General features: G+C 35.3%; 1 protein-coding gene across 3 annotated transcripts in view; it reads left to right on the top strand.

Moving 5' to 3' along the window:
* The window catches only part of RCOR3 (REST corepressor 3), a 28,067-nt gene extending 11,349 nt beyond the window's left edge, over nt 1–16,718 (top strand). Inside the window, exons 3-12 of one of the 3 annotated variants that reach the window (XM_032215700.1) lie at nt 2,661–2,738; nt 4,461–4,513; nt 5,439–5,600; nt 6,522–6,646; nt 7,954–8,032; nt 8,895–9,113; nt 10,678–10,755; nt 11,624–11,681; nt 13,327–13,565; nt 13,999–16,718. In XM_032215700.1, coding sequence (XP_032071591.1) covers nt 2,661–2,738; nt 4,461–4,513; nt 5,439–5,600; nt 6,522–6,646; nt 7,954–8,032; nt 8,895–9,113; nt 10,678–10,755; nt 11,624–11,681; nt 13,327–13,565; nt 13,999–14,343 — 1,436 coding nt within the window. In that variant the 3' untranslated portion in view covers nt 14,344–16,718. Of the gene's footprint in view, nt 1–2,660; nt 2,739–4,429; nt 4,514–5,438; nt 5,601–6,521; nt 6,647–7,953; nt 8,033–8,894; nt 9,114–10,677; nt 10,756–11,623; nt 11,682–13,326; nt 13,566–13,998 lie in introns of all 3 variants that reach the window. The other 2 variants (XM_032215701.1, XM_032215702.1) reach the window with 2 other exon arrangements.
* Nucleotides 16,719–17,603: the final 885 nt, after the last annotated feature.

Raw genomic sequence — 17,603 nt, 5'->3', positions numbered from 1 at the left:
CACCTCTTCCTTATCTAGGGCTGACTTGGCAAACATAGTTTGTGTTAGGTCCTTGCAGGAATCTGGAGCGGCAGCAGCAGTACTGGCACCCAACTTAGTTGTAGATTTCACCTTGGTTAGCAACTGTTTGAATAGAGAAGGCTGGAAAAGTCCAGCAAAGGTAGGACTGTCCTGCTTTGCTGAGTCCTCATCATCAGACATTACCAGCCCATGCACAGGCTCCTCCCCAGTAACTGACTCCCTCACTGGCTAAAGAGGGGAAACTTGGAGCCTCAGCCTCCTTGGCAACATGGACCGCTTCGGACCCCTTGTCCGTAATAATCGGTCGGGTCTTAACTGGTTTTTTGGAATCTGTGGATTCTTTAGCTTGTGATTTCATGTCAGAGGAAATCCCATGGGATATTGCAGGAGCAATTAATCTTTGAATGTTAGGGGGTAAATTATGTAATTCCTCATAATCATCCTCCATCTCCTCAATGTCAGGAAGCTCTGCATAGGGAGCCAGCAAGGGATGAGGAATGAGGAAATCTCTAGAAGAGCCTTCCAGAGGATCTCCCATCACACCCCTGATGGCCCTAGGGGAAACAGAGGGGGAAGGGGAGACATCAATTCGAGCATCTCTACCCACTCTAGTGGGAGATGGGGTTAAGGATGAAGCAGGACTAGAAACTCTGGAGGGAGACGTGCTCACCTGGCTCTGTTGATCCAGCAAATACTCTGCCTGGGTTACACGTTTCTCCAGGGCCCTCTGCCTTCATTGTTCATCACGCAAAATGGCCCTGGACGATCGTTGTGTCGCTGGTGTTTTTGTGGCTGAAGACCTAGGTCTCGCCCCAGTCACTGTTACCTCAGAACCCTGAGTCCCAGCTGTGCCCTCCTGTCTGGAAGACATGCCTGCGCTAATCTTCATTTGCTCCACTGGCAACCCTGTGTAAAATCCACTCAATGGGTCCTCCTTCCCTTAATTGCCTTGCGACTCCAACAAGTAACGACCTTCCCAACTCTATACTGAAGGCTGCAGCCTTGTGGCACCTAAAATGGTGGCTGCTAGTATTTTTTAAAAATCAAAATGGCCACCGCTTATTCCTTGCAACTCCAAATGGCTGCTGCCTTCAATTAACGGCCACCCGCTTCAGTACAAATGGCGGGCGGCTCAGGAAATGCTGGATTACATGGCGATAACAAGTACCGCGCTTAAGACAGCTTACAGGGAGCCCCATGCAAGAATCCCGCCAGCGCGACTGCCGACTCCTGAAAAGCGCTTCCTTCGGTGGCTGCTGGCTTGCTACAAGGGAAGGAGAAGGGCTGTTAGAAAAAACTTTTTAAAACAGCCGCGGCTTTTCCCGCCAGCCGGGGCCAGAGTCGCGCGAGCCAGCTCTAATTTTACTTTCAAGCTACCTCTTACCTCGTCTGCCGTGGAGCTGTAACTTTAAATGCTGCCGGATCCAGCAGAATGCGATCCGGTGCCGCGTGAGGAGGCAATGAGCCCGACGCCTCCCCCACTCAGTGAATCACGATCTCCGAAGTTTGAAGGAATTTAGATAAGGAATAGCCAAATTCTCCTCAAATAATGTAAATCTCCAGAAAAAAACAGTAAACCCACAGAAAATAGCAAGAGCTATGAAGAAACCCAGCCTAATTGGACCATAGATTGAGAGAAAACTGGACAGGAGGGGTGGCTGCAACAAATTTCTCTCAGTCTATGGACCAATCAGGATTGATGATAGCCCACTGGTAGCACCTCCCTCTGCTCATCATTGAGAACTTTCTATTCCCAGTTAGACAATTTTCTTTTCACCTCAGGATAAATTTGGAGCTAGTGGTAATCTTCAACTCTAACACTTCTCAGCATTTCTATTAATGATGTGAAAAACTAAGAGGAGTCCTTCAGGAGGGATTGAATAGTCTTAGAGTTGGAAAATTTTGCTTTAAACTAAGTTTTTTTCAGGACATTTTTCATAGCATTTAGTGATATGAATTAGTAATGATTCCATTTTCTGAGATATTTTTGACTTTCCAATGCCCAGGGATTTTCTGGTGGCTTCCCATTCAAGTAGTAACCAGAGGTGATGCTTCATAGATTTTCAAGATAATCTAGAAGATGTTACTAGCTATGACAATAGTTTGAGAACCAATTTCTTATTAATGTAAAAAATACAATATATTCCACAAGCTCATAGGAAAATAAATAAGATGTTCAGTTTGAATTTAGATTTAATTTTTTCCTGTTACCTCTCTCGTTAATTATTTTGCAAAGATAGATGATAATAGCTATGTTCCATACACATTAGCTATGCCTTCCCTAACATGGTGTTAAGTCTTAACCTTAAGATAACTTTTTTCTAACACGGATAAAAACTAAATGTATCATTCTAAATGCTCAGCACATGAAATTATTTTAGTTGTATCAAGATGGGATTACTTTTGAAAGCAAAGTTCTCATTGGAATGAATTCCAGCCTATGCTACTTGAACAAGTTTTCCATTGTTTCTATTTCATTACTTACAAGGTGAAAAATACAGGATAGTTTTGTCCAATTACATATTAGCAATAAAACGCCGATCAGGTTATATTTCAGCTTTGACTTAATAAATGTTAATGCTTTTATTATCTGAATTAAGTGTTCTTTGAAGTACTGAACATATTAACTTGTCTTTCAGGAGCTACAAAATACACAGATAAAGACAATGGAGGAATGCTTGTGTGGTCTCCTTATCATAATATTTCTGATGCCAAATGTAAGTTTGATAAACTGCATTAAATAGAATCCTGGGAATTAATATGTATCAGGATTATTATCCAATCTGGTAAAATATTGAAAATATATCCCTGCATTTCATAGGAATACGCTTTCTAGTTTGACAGACATATGATGTGACATAAAATCAGATATAGTGACGAGCAATAAAATAATCTTCAATAGCATAATGTGGATATGGAACATCCTGCAACAGCAAACCGTGTGGGTGTGGGTGTGTGCGCATGAGCTTAGTATTCTGATGCTTCTGAATCTGGAGTTTTAGATGAAGCATTGATTGGTTGAAGTGTACGCTGAGTTATAATCAATTAATGATGACTTAGAACAAAATAAAGTAAAATCACTATCAAAATAAACTGAAGTAAATAAAACATCCTAATAGTTAATTACCAAATAAATCTGATTCCAAATGGCATTCAATCATGTCCCAGGAGTTATCTGAAAAGATATAGGCTATATTAGCTTCCAGAATAAATAACTGCATTAATCCAACATGAATATATGTGTACGTACTGTTATCATATTGATACTTAGAATTTTTATGCAGTTTTTTTCTGCGCAGGAAAATTAATAATATTCTTTTAGTCAGAGACTTATATATCTAGTGTGGTGTTCTTGCATGCTACTATATATAGCCAGTTCCATATATTGCATGATTGGCTTATGGATTCATGAATCCCTGTTCAACAGTCCCTTGCTTCAAAAGTATTTATAGATTCATGAATCCATGTTGATATATTTTCTAGTTACCAAAAGAAGGATTCTGTAGGATTTAATTCTGTAGGATTTAATTCTTTTAAGAATTAGATTTTAAGAGCAAAATATTTTTTTTAAAAATGGGGGAAATGACAGTTGAAACCGTTTCAGTTTTCTCCTAGATTGTTGAATATGCCATAGTACTAATAAGTTTAAATATCTGCATCTCCATTCAGAAAATTAGTTGTTCCAGTGTTATAGAAATGGCATCAAATTAACAAATATATCACATTTTCATGTTGCCTATTTCAGGGCTTAAATAAAGTCTGCCCTTCTAAATGAAATATTCTTGCTCCCTAGTTTTTATCAGACTTTCTGAGCGTGTCACATTTATCTCTCCACATTCGTTTTATATTTTTAGCTCTCCATCTGAGTCTTCTCTTTCCTTTCTACCTTATTTAACAATACAGAGATCTAAGCTGTTCTTCAATAAAGATCAACAGTGCAAAAAAGGAAACACTGCATTGAATCTCCTTGTATTGCACTCATATTTGAATGTAATATTATTTCATTGAAGCAGAAAAGAAGCTAGAAAGAAGAAAACTCAAAGTACCTGTACAACTGATGAAAAGGTGTTTGGAAGCTCTGGGGTAGTAATGAATTGGATTTTAGACCTTCCATAGAATTACTTCAAGATGGATCTTTTTGTGCTTATTGTTGGATTTTTTACTGCACTTGAATCAACGTAGGATTGCAGTTTTGATCACTTTTTTTCCATTCCTATAGAATCTTTTCAGTATATGCATTTTAATAAATGCATATAATTGAAGCAGGATATAAAGATAAACAAATAAAAAATAACATGAGCACAAATATATATTTCAGTATTTAAATAAACCAGAATGGAATAATATGGGTGAATGTAATCAGGATCCATGTTCCTAAAATGTTGTTTTTTTTCTGTAAATATATTAGAAAATAATTCTAGCATCCTTCTGTTACACAGTGGATGAATACATTGCTATAGCAAAGGAAAAACATGGATACAATGTGGAACAGGTAAGAGTTTTAAAATATTAATTAGTACAAGACAATTTAGCCTTTTTCTTTGCAGGGCTTTGATAAGTAAAACTATATAACCATAAAATAGTGTTTATTGTTTGTGAAAACAGAAAAAAAGTAATGTTCCATCTTCTGTTCCTTCTAAAGGAAGTAAAGGGGAAAAGAGGGACATTCAAATATCCCCAGGGAAGAGCTCTATAATAAAAAGGCCACTGGTAAAAGTCTCACTTCTGATATCAGCTAACCTAATTTCCAAAATGAGTGGAATGTAGTGTTAAACTTCAGATTTGATTTAAATGTGAAAGGGAAGATATGAATCTTCAAATTACCTCAATGTCAGCTTATTTAGAAAATGAATGAAGCCTGTGCCCCTGTGGACACTTAAAATGTCAACTCCCATTAGATCCAGCCAGCATTGTCAGAGATGATGGAGCTGAATATTAGGCCCAAATTACAGTTTTATTTATTTAAATAAGTATAGTTATTTCAGTGTAAATATTACTTGAGTACTGTAGCACAACAGATACTCTTCAATAATCTACTTGAAACTTCTCCTTTGTGAGAATAATTCAGTAATTTGGAAAGGGCAAAATTCATTTTTTTAAAGTAAACTTTTTGAACCTGATTGTAGTTCAGTGCAGGCTACAGAATGTAGAATATAAGTAGAAGCAAGGGATTAAATGGCAGTTACATTGTTTGCAATAGTATACTGTACAATGTGAAACTTTCCTTTTTTTTCTTTTTTCTCATCGGAATATATAGTTTGTATTGGAGAAAGTATCAAAAACATTAGGTGCAGCTAGGTGGGTAAAATGTGCCTTCTGACAGACCTGGATGTGATCTTCCACATCATTAAGATAAGAAAGTAAAAGATCAGTGTGGCACACCATGAAACTTATACCTGTTTGGTTCTTTTTTAAAGGCACTTGGCATGTTGTTCTGGCATAAGCACAACATTGAGAAATCCCTTGCAGATCTCCCGAATTTTACTCCTTTTCCAGATGAGTGGACAGTTGAAGATAAAGTCCTTTTTGAACAAGCTTTCAGTTTCCATGGAAAAAGCTTTCACAGAATTCAACAAATGGTAAGGAAATAAACGGCTCCCCCCCTCCCGTTATTTATTCTTTTTAATTTATAAAAGTTAAGATCTACATGTATTCATTCCAAATTTCCTTTTTTCAGTTGTGAAGATGTATTTAACAGTAATATGAATCTTTCTTTCAAGTTCCATCCCTTAACAGAAGCTAGAACTTGAGCCGACTTTAGCTTTAAAAAATAAACTTTAGAAGTAAAGGGGAAAATACTTGTTAGTAATTAGTAATAGATTTTTAAGGCTAATGCTGTTTCATCAGAATTGTCAGAGTTTGTTGCAAAAATTAAATCCAGAAAGCACACACAGATAACTGACAGCTGGATTCATTAACTTCTATTTATACATAAGAATAGATGAATAAATGTAGTATACCAACAGGTGATTCTTCCAAGTAAACACAAGGCAGAGAATTACAGGCAAACACAAGCAGTTAGTTTCATATCAACAGACAAGGCCAGACAGACTGCTACTTCTCAGAGCAGCAGACTGCTTAAGTTTTTTGTTTCAATTCTCTGCACAGACTCAGATCTGTTTAAGCTCCCATTGGCTGACTTAGTTGCTATGTCTATTCATTTGCTGACCTTATTCCCATGTCTCTCCCAGTCATGGATATTTTAACATTAATGATTAAGGTAAATTCTGTTTTCTAAGATTAAGAAATAATATACATAAATAGTCTATTTTCCATCAAAAGAGGATGGACCTTTTATGGCAGTGTTTCTCAACCTTGGCAACTTTAAGATGTGTAGACTTCATTTTCCAGCCAGAATGGTGACTGGGAAAGTCTGGCATTTGAAGTCCACACATCTTAAAATTACACCTTATGATTTAAGGTTTTTTTCACACTAAACTATGTGTCAATTCTCCCATAGCATTTATAATTAGTGTCTGCATACTCTTACCTTGTTTCAGCTTCCGGACAAGACTATTGCAAGCCTTGTAAAATATTACTATTCCTGGAAGAAAACACGTTCTAGAACAAGTTTAATGGACCGCCAAGCAAGAAAACTCGCTAATAGAAATAATCAAGGTGATAGGTAAGCAATGAAATATGTGTTTTAAAAAAGTAACCTATTAGAGAGAGTAGGCATTCTGTTTGTTTTTGTTTACCTTTGACTATTTCTAATTTAAGGGACTAGGTTCTGTGCCAGTTTTGCCAATTTTGGTACTTTCAAGTTTGTTGAAAGTGTAAGTCCCAGCACCGCAAACATTGAAATTCTGGGACGTCAAAGTTCCCAACATTTCTGGAGGACATCCAGTTGGGGAAAACTGTTCTATTTCTCTCTACCTGTTTTGTTAAGCAGATGGAAAGACTGCTTCCTAATATCAGAGCATAGAAGTTGTTAAATTATAACCATTTAGATATTTTTGTATTATTATAACCAATAACAATAAAATGACATGCCATATACAGCATTTTTGACCTGGTGATCTCACATATATAGTTTTTCTATTGTTAGAAATAGCTGAACAGACACTTCTTAAGGGAAACCACAACAAGTTGACTTTGTAAAATATTTAGACATTTCTAGATATCTTACAAGATAGACAGGAGTTGTTTAAGATTTTTCTACAGAGCCTGTTTCTATAATTACATGAATTTGTTTTGATCATTGATAAAGCAATATAATTTAAAAACCTCACACATAAAGACAATTCACATTTTCTTTCCAATGCATACAAGACCACAACAATCAGTTGTGACTATAGTGAATGGTAGTCCACATTTCTGTTTCACACCAGACTTCATTTGTAACTGATTCAGATTTCTGAACAGATAACCTATCCTTAGTTTAGGGAATACTAGTAGTACAGATACTGATTTTCCCCTCAACCTTTTTGCTAGTTTTCACAAGGTAAAAGTGAATGCTTTTTCCTACTCATCTCAATATTTCTGATTGCAGCAGGGCACATGACAAGTATTTCCATCATTTTTAGCCATTCCAGAGCAGGTATTTTCTTAAGAAAATTATTAGATGATTGTGTGAAGTCTCTATTATGTTTTATATCTTCAGAGAAGGTATCTTTAATTGCAGATTTCTTGTAAAATAAGTAGGGGTTTTAGTCTTGCACATGGGACTGAGATGCTTTAAATAAACAGGACATGCTTTGATTTACTTAGTATGGATATATTGCTTAAAATTATTTTAAAACTAATATTCATATAATAAAGACATGAAATTTTAATAATTTGTAGCTATGTATTTAAAAATAACTGAATTAGTACTATTTAAAATTAAAATGACATTTTAACATATAATACAATAAGCACAGTCTATTTGAGCACTTAGGGCAGAAATTGAGTTGTGAAAGTAAATATTGACTAATCATTTTCAATCTTCAGTGATGATGATGTTGAAGAACCTCACCCTATGGATGGAAATGATAGTGATTATGATCCCAAAAAGGAAAGTAAAAAAGAGGTAATATAAACTGAAGTTAAATTGTCACGTGAATTGGAGGTTCTGTTTTTATTGCTATATTTTGGTCTTCAGATGCTGCAATCAGTGATAGGGATATTATGACATCATAAAGAAACTTTAGCGGGGATTTTCCTCCTCTCCCTCACCCTGCATTTATGAGCAGAATTTAAGTTTTATGAGTTATGCAGAGATTTAACAAAATTAATTTCTTTTCCTGAAAATAGCAATAGCATTAGCACTTAGACTTATATACCACTTTACTGCGCTTTACACCCCTCTCTAAGTGGTTTACAGGGTCAGCATATTTCCCCCAACGATTTGGATCCTTATTTTACCCACCTTGGAAGGATGGAAGGCTGAGTCAACCTTGAGCCTGGTGTGTTTTGAACTGCCAAATTGCAGGCAGTTAGCAGAAGTAGCCTGCAATACTGCACTCTAACCACTGTGCCACAAATACATTGGAATCTGTTTATTTAGAACATGGATATCATATAAATATACATTTATATTTACACTGATAAGATACAAAATGTAATTTAATTAACACTTATAATTATTCTTCCTGCCCACTTGTAATGCAAATACATTTATTCATTCAGAAATCTCACAAACTACCTATCATTTTAGGGAATCGTGGCAACATAATGTTTGAGAACTCCCAACTTATCTGATCACATGTCAGCCATGTGGCCTTTTTTGCCAAGGAAAACTTATATAGCTGATTTTATTGTGTTGTCTGATCATATGTAATATGAAAAATGTGTTAAAGATTTTAGAAAATTTGAATAAAGTAATACAATTAATGTGATAATTTGTTTTTAAAGTACAGTACCATGCTTAATAGAAACTTTGAACATTGCAGGGGAATCATGAGCAGCCTGTGCAGTCCAGCAAAATAGGATTAGGTAGAAGAGAATATCAAAGTTTGCAACATCGTCATCATTCTCAGCGCTCTAAATGCCGTCCTCCAAAAGGCATGTACTTAACTCAAGACGACGTGGTAGCGGTTTCATGTAGCCCCAATGCTGCCAATACACTTCTTAGGCAGCTGGATATGGAGTTGATCTCATTGAAGCGACAGGTATTTACTTGGGGGGGGCGGTTATTTTTTTAATATTTTAGGTTCTAGAAAACAGGGAAATCTGAAACATGCCTATGGTAGATTAAAAATACATTCAGTGTGTGAGTCTCTGATTATTAAAATAGATTCAGGAGTTGAGATTTCAGTATAATTATTGGTTTTCTCAAGACTGCACAGATAGCAGTTGCAGTAGTATTTAGACTTATATATTGCTTCACAATGCTTTACAGCCCTCTCTAAGCGATTTAGAGAGTCACCGTATTGCCCCCAACAATCGGTTCTCATTTTACCCACCTTGGAAGGATGGAAGGCTGAGATAGCTTTGAACTCATTAGGACCAAACTCCTAGCAGTGGGCATAGTTAACCAGCAATACTGCATTCTAACCACTGTGCCACCACGACTCTTAGCTAAACTTATTGACTTCAGTATGAGTAAACTCATGGTTTCAGTTTTACAGTGTGATTTTATCAGTAACTTAATCCCGTATTGAACTTTTAGGAGTTAAGGCAGCAGGCTAGAAACCAGACAGTTTGGTGTTCTAATTCCGCCTGAGCCATTAAAGTCAACTGGGTGACCACCTTAGACCAGCCTTTCTCTCTCTTTTCCCATTGTGGAGAAATAAAGAGGAGGAAAGTGTGTTGGACTTGAGTTATTTATAAAAACAATAAAGGCAGAATATAAATAAATAAATAATTGTATATGATAGAAGTTCCCAAACTTTCTTGGTTCATGGCACCTTTAGAGTTTTAGGAATTTTTTCACAGCATTTTTAGTCCTGTAGTATGCACAGTGTCCAACAGATGTCAAGAATCACTTTGTTATTCCACAGAACCCTTTTGAGTTTGCTGTGGTGTCCAGGAATGTCATGCTGTAGTTTGGATCCATATAGCATTTTTATTTCTAGTATTCAGTCCCTTTAAACTGGAAAAAAATGGTCTAAATAGATAATAAATAAAAGTACACTCTTTCTCATGCTTTCCCATTTTCAGCAAGATAAATGTTTAAATGGATTTATGAGTTTACATAAATACAAAATAGCATAGGGATGGTAAAACAGGAGAAAAGAGAAAGCAAGTGGTGCTTCTATTCTGTGATGCTTAATCATGAGAGTTAAAGAGGCTCTCCAATGAAACAAATAGCCCTGATTCTTAACTAGCTATAAGCAGATAATGATGTTGGTCTCAGGTTTTATCCCAGGAATTCAAGATCTTGTTGGAAGCCACCATTTTATTTCTTGCTTTTTATTTTATAGTTTCTATATGCCACCTCAATTAATATAGATTCTAGGTGGCACATGGAAAGAAAATACAATCGTAAACCCACATTAAAACAAGCAATACTAATAATATTTAGATAATCTCACACATTTTATTAACCAGGTTTATTCTTTGTGCGTGGAAGCATGCAATTGCGTTGTTCCTTAATACAAGCTTTGTCTCTTCAGAATTTTATTTTATTTCTGCTTGGGGCCTTTGGTTTAATTTTCAAGTAATCACTTAGCAGTGGATATTTACACTATTTTATAGCAGCTAATTTTCATTCTGTTTTGTTCATTGGACAAGGTCCAGAATGCTAAACAAGTAAACAGTGCACTTAAGCAGAAAATTGAAGGTGGAATAGATGAATTCAAACCTCCTGAGGTGAGTCACTGAAATGTAGGTGAATTTTCAGTTTTGCTATTGTTTTGGGAACTGAAGAGAATTCTTAAAGTATTTTGCTCTGATGAAAAAAATTGATAGAAACCCTATATTTTAAAGCATGTTTAAAATGTATCTAAAATATTTTATATGTTTTATTGAATGACAACATTTCATTCAATGCAAGTTTAAAAGCAAATTTCATTCCATCATAAAAGAAAGATGTAAACAGAATTTAACACTTAATTACTTTTTGACAGGGTTGCTCCAATTGTACTTTTCTAGATTGTAGCCATTAGTTGGCATAAAAAAATCCAGTGGAAATTTCAGGGTACTTGCTAGTCTGTATGAGTGATTGTCTCATTTGTTTCAACTCTGGAGTGGATTAGGCCTGTAAGATCTGTTGCATTAAAAAAGAATGGAGACTGCACGTTTTTACAGGAATGGCAGTAGCTCAGTATCAAAGCAGTGTATTGCAGGCAGAAGGTTCCAACTTCCAAATGTCCCTATCATTTTCATGTAAGGTTCCAAAAAAATCTTGTTTAAATTTCGAAGAATCGCTGCTAGCTTTAGTTAATATGCTTTGGATGTCAGCTGTTATTACTTTAGCTAGCATGCCCAGTAGCAAGAGTTTTTGGGAGGAGGAGTTCAGAATATCTAGAAAGCATCAGTTTGCCTATCACAGAGGTAGACCAAGAATCTAAATTTTTAAAAGATACTTTTTATTCCTAATTCAATTATCTGGGGAAAACATTAAGAAATTGGCAAATGTAAATCTAGGTAATTGAAAGATGGCTTTGTGGCTGAAATTTTTACTGTTTTCAGATATTTAATGGTTTGCTATGTGCTGTCATTCTTTGTTTCTTAATAGGCAAATCAAAAAATAAATGCCCGTTGGACAACAGAAGAACAACTTCTTGCAGTTCAAGGTACATTAGTGTTACTAATATTTTCTTTCAGGTTGTAATTCTTGACATTCTGAAAACATTTTTTTTTAAAAAATGTGGCCATATGTACTTGTGTTTGTTGGGGCAGGAAAGAGTGGCAAGTGAGGAAATGTATATCATGATACAAGTACCACAACATAGATATTTGCATTCAAATTTTGGAATGATAATAAATAAGGATGGAATTTGCCCTATGACATAATTTCATCTTTTTAAAGTCAGAAAAATATGGATAATGTAACCAGTTTAAAATAGAATTAAGGAGAGTTTTTTCTATGCTGCCTTATTAATACAAATTCTTTAAAACCTGTCAGGCATTACAGTTTATTCGAAACATGTAAATAAAATGAAAATAATAAGTTGAAAGATAAAATAGAGAGCATAGATTCAGAGCGACTCACCCATCACAATCATGAGGACCCCCTTTGCTTAAAAGGAGGTGGCCAACTGCAAAAAGATGGGAAGACTTTCCCAGTGGGAAAGCTGGAAAAGTTGAGGTGTAGACATTGTTTCGAGAAGGAATCATGCTAGAGAGACTTCTGTTAAAAATTGTCACTGAAAAATGTAATCTTATTTTTCAAATACAATATATTTATCTGGAATATTGAAGATACTGTCTCAATTCTGCATGAACACAAAAAATCCATTGGTTAAATTATTTTTCTTGGCTGAAGTTCTATATTCATTTCCTTAGTAATGCACCCATTTGAACCGATATAATAGTATTGGTTGGTGAACTTATTTCATGGACATCCTGAGTCTCTTATTTCAGTGTTATTTAATTCAATGGAGTAACATTTCAGTCTGGAATCATCTCCATATCATAACTTCCAGTGGATTAGTGGAGTACCAGAGCTTTAGAAATGGATTTATAATCATTTCTAAAATGGTAGGCATCAGTAACTTTTTAATCGAGGCTGTTTTGAGCAAGGTATGACATACCTCTGGAGTCTGAGAGCTGAGCAGTCCCTTTGATAAAGACCATCAGGTTCCTGAGATTTAGCCCTGATTGTTTAATAAAATACTCACTCGTTTGGCCCTATTATCACTTTAATTGAATTGATTGAACTAGTTTAATTGCTTTTTCACACAATGAGGTTGCTTACTGATGAATTTGCTTATTAAGTAAATGAAACAGGCACTACACTTTGCTGTTATTTATTCATTCAGACTTCTTTTATATATCAGGGTCTATGTGAATCCATTTCTTTTGAAATTTGGCTTCAGGCTCATGAGTTGCTTAGGACATCCGTTGAAACCCTGACATAGCAGGCCATGCAAAAGTATGCAAAAACTCAGACATTCCACTGAAAGAAGAGAGATTTTTCTCCAAAGAAATAACTAATAAACGTTGTTCTGGTTATGATTTATCCAACTAAAAAGCTTTGAGTCAGATAAATGATACAATAAATGAACTCTGGTATTCTTACAACTAGTGATATTCACAATATGACAATTTGATCAGTAAAATACACCAACTACAAACAATATTACAGTGTTTTTCCCTGTGATCAATCTTTATAGAAGCACTACTGCTTTTAAAATTGGGTTTCAGTCGTACAGGACATATATGTCATGAATATTTCTATTTATTAACTTGAATCTTAATTATTTATTCTTTTTTAAGGTGTCCGCAAATATGGTAAAGATTTTCAAGCTATTGCTGATGTAATCGGCAATAAGACTGTTGGACAAGTGAAGAACTTCTTTGTAAACTACAGGCGTCGTTTTAACTTAGAGGAGGTATTGCAGGAGTGGGAAGCAGAACAAGGAACCCTGGCTTCTAATGGTGATGCTTCTGCTTTAGGGGAGGACACAAAAAGTGCTAATGTGTCATCAGGAAAAAGTACAGATGAAGAAGATGAGGTGTGTTTCTGTGTATTAAATAAGCATGAGTTCAGAAATGGCATTTACATTTCCTATCACAAAATGTAATATTTAACTCGAAATGGAATGCTCAATCAACAGTGTTGGAAGCTTAATGCCTCCTGGTTTACAGAGCTCTCTCCTCATTGGGATTATGATAGCCAAACACTTCCAGTCTGGGCTGCCTCGGATTCTTCCCACAGTTCTAATATGAAAAACATAGCTGAATAATCCTGAATAGTATTAGATTCTTTTTTTTATATTGAAAATTTTATTTCCATACATTGCTAAATAATTTAGAATTTGTTTTAAATAAGGGTTTCTTAACATGGCCACACTAATAGTGCTTTCCTGTGTCTGGAGGTAGCAGCAACCCAAACTGCATGATTATGAAGAATGGCTGCTTTTACATATATTATCACTTTATTTATAGGCCCAGATCCCACAGACTCCTCATTGTGTAGGGTCTTCTCCACCAGCCCAGGCGTCTACTCCAACACCAGCAACTCCTGTAACAACTTTGAACCAGCCTCCTCCATTGCTTCGTCCAACCCTTCCAGCTGCTCCAGCTCTCCATCGTCAGCCTCCACCACTACAGCAGCAAGCTCGATTTATTCAACCAAGGCCAACCCTAAACCAGCCCCCTCCACCACTCATCCGTCCAGCTAATTCCATGCCTCCTCGCCTAAATCCAAGACCAGCACTGTCCTCCACTGGCGGGCCACAGCCACCTTCACTTATTGGAATCCAGACAGAATCACAGTCCCCGCTGCATTAAACAAATAGGACAGAACTATGGTATTTAAAGTAGTATCAGTGTCTATTTTCCTCAGCTAATGAAGAGGTGAAGGGAGAGAAAGCAAGCTTTCCACAGTATTGAACTGTCACAAAGAAGAAGGTGGAAATGGATATATAATATGTGAATGATCTGAGTGAGAGAAACTTCAGTGCAGTAAATTATTGCAAAGAAAACCATGTCTACAAAGTCATCATTTTACAAAGCTAACTTCTTTTTTTAAAAAGAAAAGAAGAAAATTCACTGCACTATGACTTCAACTGGTTTTTAGTCTATTTATTTTATAAACTCCTTTGTATTCAACTTCATGGAAGTAAACCATCTGGATAGTGTAAGTTTCAATTTAAGATTCAAACAGGGCTGTAAATGTTGATAAACGGGGGAAATTATTTTTACATTTTCCTATGTTAGGAGCGCAAGTATTACTGACAAGGCTGCCATTCAGATTTTGACAGATACCACCACTTCGTACGTTTTTCTAGGCTTGTATTTTTTATATTTCTTCATAAAGTACTTGTCTACTTATTGGAAAAAGGCTTGAAGAGTGCAAAACTAAGGTACTAAAGAGGTTCAACTATATATGAGATCTTCTGATACTGGAAACATGAATTGCTAGTGCAAACTCTGATATAGACAACAAGTGAGTTACCATTTGCATCCAACACTAGTAGCCAGGCGGCTAATAAAGTCACAGTTGTCTTCTTTTTAATAAACTTTGTAGTACTACTTCTTACCTGAAATTTTATTCTATTAATTTCTGGAAATAATTTAGCAAGGAATGCTGACTTCCATACATATAGGGGCACGGTGAAACAGTCAAATATTAAGAATGTTTCCTGCTTCATTTCTTGGGATCACTCAGTCTCTTTTTGCTGTTTCTTGCCAGTGCATGTCCTCTCTTTTTTTCTCTTGGCATCAAAAAATATGCCAATTCATGCTTTACTTAATCAGTTGCAGTTTCTAATCAAAGTGACTTGCTTTTAATTTTGGGCAAGAAATACCAAGCAATGAAAATCTATTTTCTGAAAGGTGTGCATCGCTTTAATACAATTGGCTTCCCCACTTCTTACTAAAACAACAGTGTTTTAACTTTCAAAGTTAAAATTCAGGATGATTTCATGTATAGCAAAGCTGTACTAGTCTCTTATGTACTGCATTTTACAGCTCAAATATCAAAACTTTTAGACTAACACTTTATCATGATTAAGGTGTTAAAGGGATTTTGCCCATTAACTTTCATGTTCTTAATTTTTTAAAATTCTTATTTAAATCAAATTTCATTTGTAGTATATTAAATAGAAAATCCTTCAATGGATGTCTCTTGTACATTATCTGTATCCAACCAGAGTGTTTGGTTTTTAATACTGGCTTTTCGGGGGGGGGGGGGAGGGGGAGCATCACTATCCCTTGCCAGAATTCTTGGTACTTCGCTATATTTGAGCTTTGGTTCCGATGTCAATATTAATCCACTGGAATTCTTCCAATCTGCCATAGTCCTGTTTGTGCATTTTGGCATAACTCTCTAAATACCAAACTATTAACAATGCATCTTCAATATTTAAATATGTAGATCAGGTTTCCCAGTGACTGTATTGTCCTTTTTTATTTTATTTTTTTGGCTAACTTTTGTCTTGTCTCTCGTTGCTAGAACTTCAGTATGCAGAAGATTGGGTGCTGCCATTTAAATGGCAATTTTAGACTATCAAAACTATAACTGGGCACTTGTGTGTTTGGGTATGATGGTATGTAGTATAATACTGCTTTACATACGCTATGCCACACAGTGGCATACAGTGACAAAATGTTTAGCATTTGTAGTACTGAATATGTACATAGCAAAATGTTGTCCTTTTAAAAAATTGTGTGCTTTCCAGATTATGTGCATACAGCTTGCACGTCCTGTTTGGGGTAGGGGGTTGTGTTAAGCAGTGTTTTTGCCTGGAGGAGTGAAATGCTTGCTGCTTAATCAAAGAATTAAAGTTTCCAAGGAATCTGTGTCTATTTTTATGTACCTTGTAATGGTTTAAGATACTTAGGCCCTATACTGTGATTCTCTTCCAAATTCATTTATATTTTTTTAAAGATTAGAAATAAAACTATACAATTTTTTTTTCATTTCAAAGAAGTTTTCTTTTTGGGCAATATTGTAAAAATCTAGTTTGACTTTGTACCATTTCTACAAACCACAATCTTCATCTTGGTTTATTTTTGTCACTTTATAAAATGTAAAAAAAAATGCACTCCCTTTTAAGTTGGGCAAAAATTTATTTCTTACAGTGGTTATGACAAATGTAACATTGCATCTTCTTTTTATGTACAGTTTTCAGTTACAATAAAGAAATATAAAAACTTTTAAATGGATGGCCATCTATAAGGCCTATGTGTATATTTGGAGAAAATATTTCTAGGCTAAAGTATTAAGTGGTTGGAAAAGAGGTTTGTGACTATACATGTAGACTGGATACTTGATAATATCCTTTAATTAATTATAAATTTAAAATGGTGGAACACTAAATTCTTGATACTGCAGTTATAATATATTCTTAAAACAGAAAAAGTAAAGCCTGTAAGACAGATATGTGGGACACACGTGTGTAGCTTTTAGAATCTAGGATTGCATAATTTTGAAATGGTTAGATTTATTCTTAGCTCCATTAATCTGTCACATCTGAATAATATATATATATAACAACATAATAGTAATAAAAATCAAAGATTGGAGAAAAGTATAAACTATTCTGAAGTTAAGCTAATTGATGAAAGTTCAGAACACATTATAACTTTCTTGAACTTTCTGAAGAGATTTTCTGTTAAAAGTGGAGTATAAGCATAGAAAAGACTTCCATCAAATAGCTTTATAATACTTCCTGGCAAAATCATTCAAAGACTTGTGGCAATCGGGTTTGCAAATTCATTTGCAACATACATTTCTTTTTCATGTTTTGCTTTCTATATTCTATCTTCCCTCAAAGATGCTAAAGCTAATAATATATATAACCTCTGATCATTATGCAAATAGATTTAAAAGGGAAGGGGAAATTGAAATAATAAAAAAGTTATCAAGAATTTTTTTCCATATTTTTTCTTCTTTCCCAAGCCCAGTTATGAACATGGTAGATAGCTGGTTGTTTATTCATGCATGTTTGTATTGTTTCTATCCTGCCTTTTTTATTATTTTCTACAAATAAGGCAGCAAACCTCTAACACACCACCTCCTAGTTTCCCCCCAACTAACCTGTTGG

This window comes from Thamnophis elegans, chromosome 4, assembly GCF_009769535.1.
Source record: "Thamnophis elegans isolate rThaEle1 chromosome 4, rThaEle1.pri, whole genome shotgun sequence".
NCBI classification, from domain to species: domain Eukaryota; kingdom Metazoa; phylum Chordata; class Lepidosauria; order Squamata; family Colubridae; genus Thamnophis; species Thamnophis elegans.
This window is presented reverse-complemented; position numbering and strand designations above follow the sequence as displayed.